This window comes from Jaculus jaculus, chromosome 4 (assembly GCF_020740685.1).
Source record: "Jaculus jaculus isolate mJacJac1 chromosome 4, mJacJac1.mat.Y.cur, whole genome shotgun sequence".
Lineage (NCBI taxonomy): Eukaryota > Metazoa > Chordata > Mammalia > Rodentia > Dipodidae > Jaculus > Jaculus jaculus.
The window spans coordinates 61,414,553-61,418,706 of NC_059105.1; the positions used below are offsets into that span (position 1 = coordinate 61,414,553).

The following is a 4,154-nucleotide window of genomic DNA, read 5'->3' on the forward strand; positions in this document are numbered from 1 at the left end:
AAATGTCAGAAGGGCTGCAGTTTCCCTGTCTCTGCCCTCCGCGAAAGTCCTTCCATCCCTCCCCCCGCCAAAAAAAAAAAAAAAAAAAAAAAAAAAAAAAAAAAAAAACCTTCCTAGAGAATTATGATTTGGGGGAAGATTGCTCTTTTCCAAAAATCCTGACCCCAGACACTTGACGTCAGGGCTAGACTAGCTAGAACAGTCACCTGTCCACAGGCCTCACATAAAACATATATATATATATATATATATATATAGACACACACACACACACACACACACACACACACACATATATATATATATATATATATATATATATATATATATATATATGTATGTATGTATGTATTTTAAAATAGCCTGAGCTTCAAGTGGGCGTCTCACACCCCCTCTGTGGCCTCCTTGGGCCAGAATGATGCCATGGAATGGAGACAATACAGTTGAGAACTCTAACGTTTTGCTCCACTTTTTTTAGCTGCATAGAAACATCAACAATTATATTTGGCCTTTAATAGTCATTACAGAAAATTTTAAAGAGTTAATTCTTCGATCCCACAGTTGTGCTCCAAATTAAGAAACATTAGTACTGGAGTGTTTTCCACATTGCATCTTAGAAAAGGAAAAAAAATATCCTACACTATTCCTATTCCCATCATCAAATTTCTCAGTGACCCGTGCCACAGACAGAATGGTCTACAAATAGTGAAATCTCATGTGGAGGCATTTTGTGGTTCATGTTACCGCTTTCCTGTCCACAACCTTCCCAGTAGTTTTCCGGAGAATCCTTAATGTAAACTCTGTTCATTCTGTCCGGTCATTTGATTTACTAACACAGAAAGAACTTCAGTGTTTATTTTCCCTATCCTTTGTAACTGTCCATCCCATTTTACCTAACGTTTTCAACTTGCAGCACCAGCAGGTTCTCATGATTTGTCTTAATGGTTTTCCCCTGAGCAGAGATAACTGCTATAATGAAATATACTCGCTTCCTTCAGATGAAGTAAGGCCTATATATAGTTCCTCTGTGGCATCTGGAAGGAGAGATATCACAAGATACGTCAGTGAATGTGGCTGAGAAGATGAATACAGGCTCCACAGCTTATTGAACTTTCAAACTATTTCCTGTTCTCATTCACCTACGTTATAGTGCCAATTTCCCTGTGAAGAAGTTTTTTTTTCGAGGTAGGGTCTCACTCTAGCCTAGGCTGACGTGGAATTCACTATGGAGTCTCAGGGTGGCCTTGAACTCATGGCAATCCTCCTACATCTGCCTCCCGAGTGCTGGGATTAAAGGCGTGCGCCACCACGCCGGGCTTGAAGAAGCTTTTTTTTAAAAAAAAATATTCTATTTATTTGAGAGAGATAAAGAGGCAGATAAAGAAAGAGAGAGAATGGTCGCACCAGGGCCTCCAGCTACTGCAAAGGAACTCCAGACACATGCACCTGTGCATGTGACCCTCGTGGGCACTGGGGGCTCAAACCCGGATCCTTAGGCTTTGCAGGCAAACTCCTCAACTGCTAAGCCATTCCTCCAGCTCTGGAGGATCTTTGAAATACTAGTTTATGGGTCATACATCTACAGAGCGTTACTTTTGCATAAGTACAGAGAACAAGCACAGTTCCTGGTCGCTTCCGAGCTTCCTTGGCTTGGATCAGCGCGTTGAGAGAGGAACCTTTCACGGACTTCCGCTTCCGTCGGCCCGTTGCCCTGGAAACCAGCGCGTCGGACCCCTGTGCCCCCAGCCTGGGCAGTTATGGCGAGGCTGAGCGGCTCGCACATCCCCGACGGGGAGTACACGGCCGTCATCTACCGGCTCATCCGCGACTCCCGCCACGCAGACGCCGTGCAGCTGCTGGGCGGAGAGCTGCAGCGCAGCCAGAGGAGCCGCGCGGGCCTCTCGCTGCTGGCCTACTGCTACTACCGCCTGCAGGAGTTCGTGCTGGCCGCCGAGTGCTACGAGCAGCTCAGCCTCCTGCACCCCGAGCTCGAGCAGTACCGCCTGTACCAGGCGCAGGCCCTCTACAAGGCCTGCCTCTACCCAGAGGCCACCCGGGTCGCCTTCCTCCTGGACAACCCCACCTACCACAGCCGCGTCCTCCGCCTGCAGGCGGCCATCAAGTACAGCGAGGGCGACCTGCCAGGGGCCAGGAGCCTGGTGGAGCAGCTGCTGAGTGGGGAAGCTGGAGAGGAGAGCGGCGGTGAGAACGACCCCGACGGTCTGGTCAACATGGGCTCTTTGCTCTACAAGGAGGGACACTATGAAGCTGCCTGTTCCAAGTTCTTTGGGGCCCTGCAGGCATCGGGCTACCAGCCTGATGTGTCCTACAACCTGGCTCTGGCCTATTACAGCAGCAGACAGTATGCCCCAGCTCTGAAGCACATCGCGAACATTATTGAACGGGGCATCCGCCAGCACCCAGAGCTAGGTGTGGGCATGACCACGGAGGGCATTGACGTCCGCAGCGTTGGCAACACAGTGGTCCTTCACCAGACTGCGCTGGTGGAAGCCTTCAACCTCAAGGCAGCCATAGAGTACCAGCTGAGAAACCACGAGGCAGCCCAGGAAGCCCTCACCGACATGCCGCCCAGGGCAGAGGAAGAGCTGGACCCTGTGACCCTGCACAACCAGGCACTGATGAACATGGATGCCAGGCCTACTGAGGGCTTTGAAAAACTACAGTTTCTGCTCCAGCAAAACCCCTTTCCCCCAGAGACCTTTGGCAACCTGCTGCTGCTCTACTGTAAGTATGAGTATTTTGACTTGGCAGCAGATGTCCTGGCAGAAAATGCCCATTTGACTTACAAGTTCCTCACCCCCTATCTCTATGACTTCTTGGATGCCATGATCACATGCCAGACAGCTCCCGAAGAGGCTTTCGTTAAGCTGGATGGGCTGGCGGGGATGTTGACTGAGCAGCTCCGAAGACTCACCAAGCAAGTCCAGGAAGCCAGGCACACCAGGGACGAGGAAGCCGTCATTAGGGCGGTGAATGAATATGATGATGCCCTTGAGAAGTACATTCCCGTGTTGATGGCCCAGGCCAAAATCTACTGGAACCTTGAAAATTACCCCATGGTGGAGAAGATCTTCCGCAAATCTGTGGAATTCTGTAATGACCATGACGTGTGGAAGCTGAATGTGGCTCACGTCCTTTTCATGCAGGAAAACAAATACAAGGAAGCCATTGGCTTCTATGAGCCCATTGTCAAGAAGAATTATGATAACATCCTGAGTGTCAGCGCCATTGTGTTAGCCAACCTCTGTGTTTCCTACATTATGACTAGTCAGAACGAAGAAGCCGAGGAGCTGATGAGGAAGATTGAAAAGGAGGAAGAGCAGCTCTCCTATGGAGACCCAGATAAGAAAATCTACCACCTGTGCATTGTGAACTTGGTGATAGGAACGCTTTACTGTGCCAAAGGAAATTATGACTTTGGCATTTCTCGAGTTATCAAAAGCTTGGAACCTTACCATAAAAAGCTAGGGACTGATACCTGGTATTATGCCAAAAGATGCTTCCTATCGTTACTAGAAAACATGTCAAAACATACGATCATGCTGCGTGACAGTGTTGTTCAAGAGTGCGTGCAGTTTCTGGAGCACTGTGAGGTCTTTGGCAGGAACATACCCGCGGTGATAGAACAGCCCCTGGAGGAGGAGAGACTGCACATGGGGAAGAACACGGTCACGTATGAGTCCAGGCAGTTAAGAGCACTGATTTATGAGATTATGGGATGGAATATGTAGTAACAGGCAGTGGCGTTGTTACAAAGGTCTTATTATCTGCTGATCACCATTTTATTTGTTTATAATTGAATATTTCAACATTTAATTTTGAACTCTGTCCACTTTTAATGGCAAATGTCTGAGCAGCTTTAACATTACTATGCAGTACATTGTGAATCTTGCCTGCATTCTTTCTACCAGTGACAATCACCCAATTGTCTGGCCTTCAAGCACCAATTGCTTTGGTGGTGTCTTTATATTTTAGCTTCAGGCTATCAAAAATGGGTTGGTATTAGCCAATCAATATTGCAGTGGCATCTGCAGTGCTAATGTGACTGGTATGGAGATGATCGCTAGTCTACAGCTGACCTTTTCTCTTTCAGCAAAAAAACAAAAAAAAAAAAAAACAGGAAAGATTTTGTC

General features: G+C 47.8%; 1 protein-coding gene across 1 annotated transcript; it reads left to right on the forward strand.

The window, feature by feature from the left end:
• Nucleotides 1-1,757: 1,757 nt before the first annotated feature.
• Nucleotides 1,758-3,825, forward strand: LOC101610436 (tetratricopeptide repeat protein 30A2). The gene has a single exon (XM_004660300.2). It carries the CDS (start codon nucleotides 1,758-1,760, stop codon nucleotides 3,750-3,752), a length of 1,995 nt encoding a protein of 664 aa, XP_004660357.2. The 3' UTR covers nucleotides 3,753-3,825.
• Nucleotides 3,826-4,154: the final 329 nt, after the last annotated feature.

Bases quoted from the DNA above. Each gene is read 5' to 3' on its own strand.
- LOC101610436 (XM_004660300.2), top strand. From the start codon at position 1,758: ATGGCGAGGCTGAGCGGCTCGCACATCCCCGACGGGGAGTACACGGCC.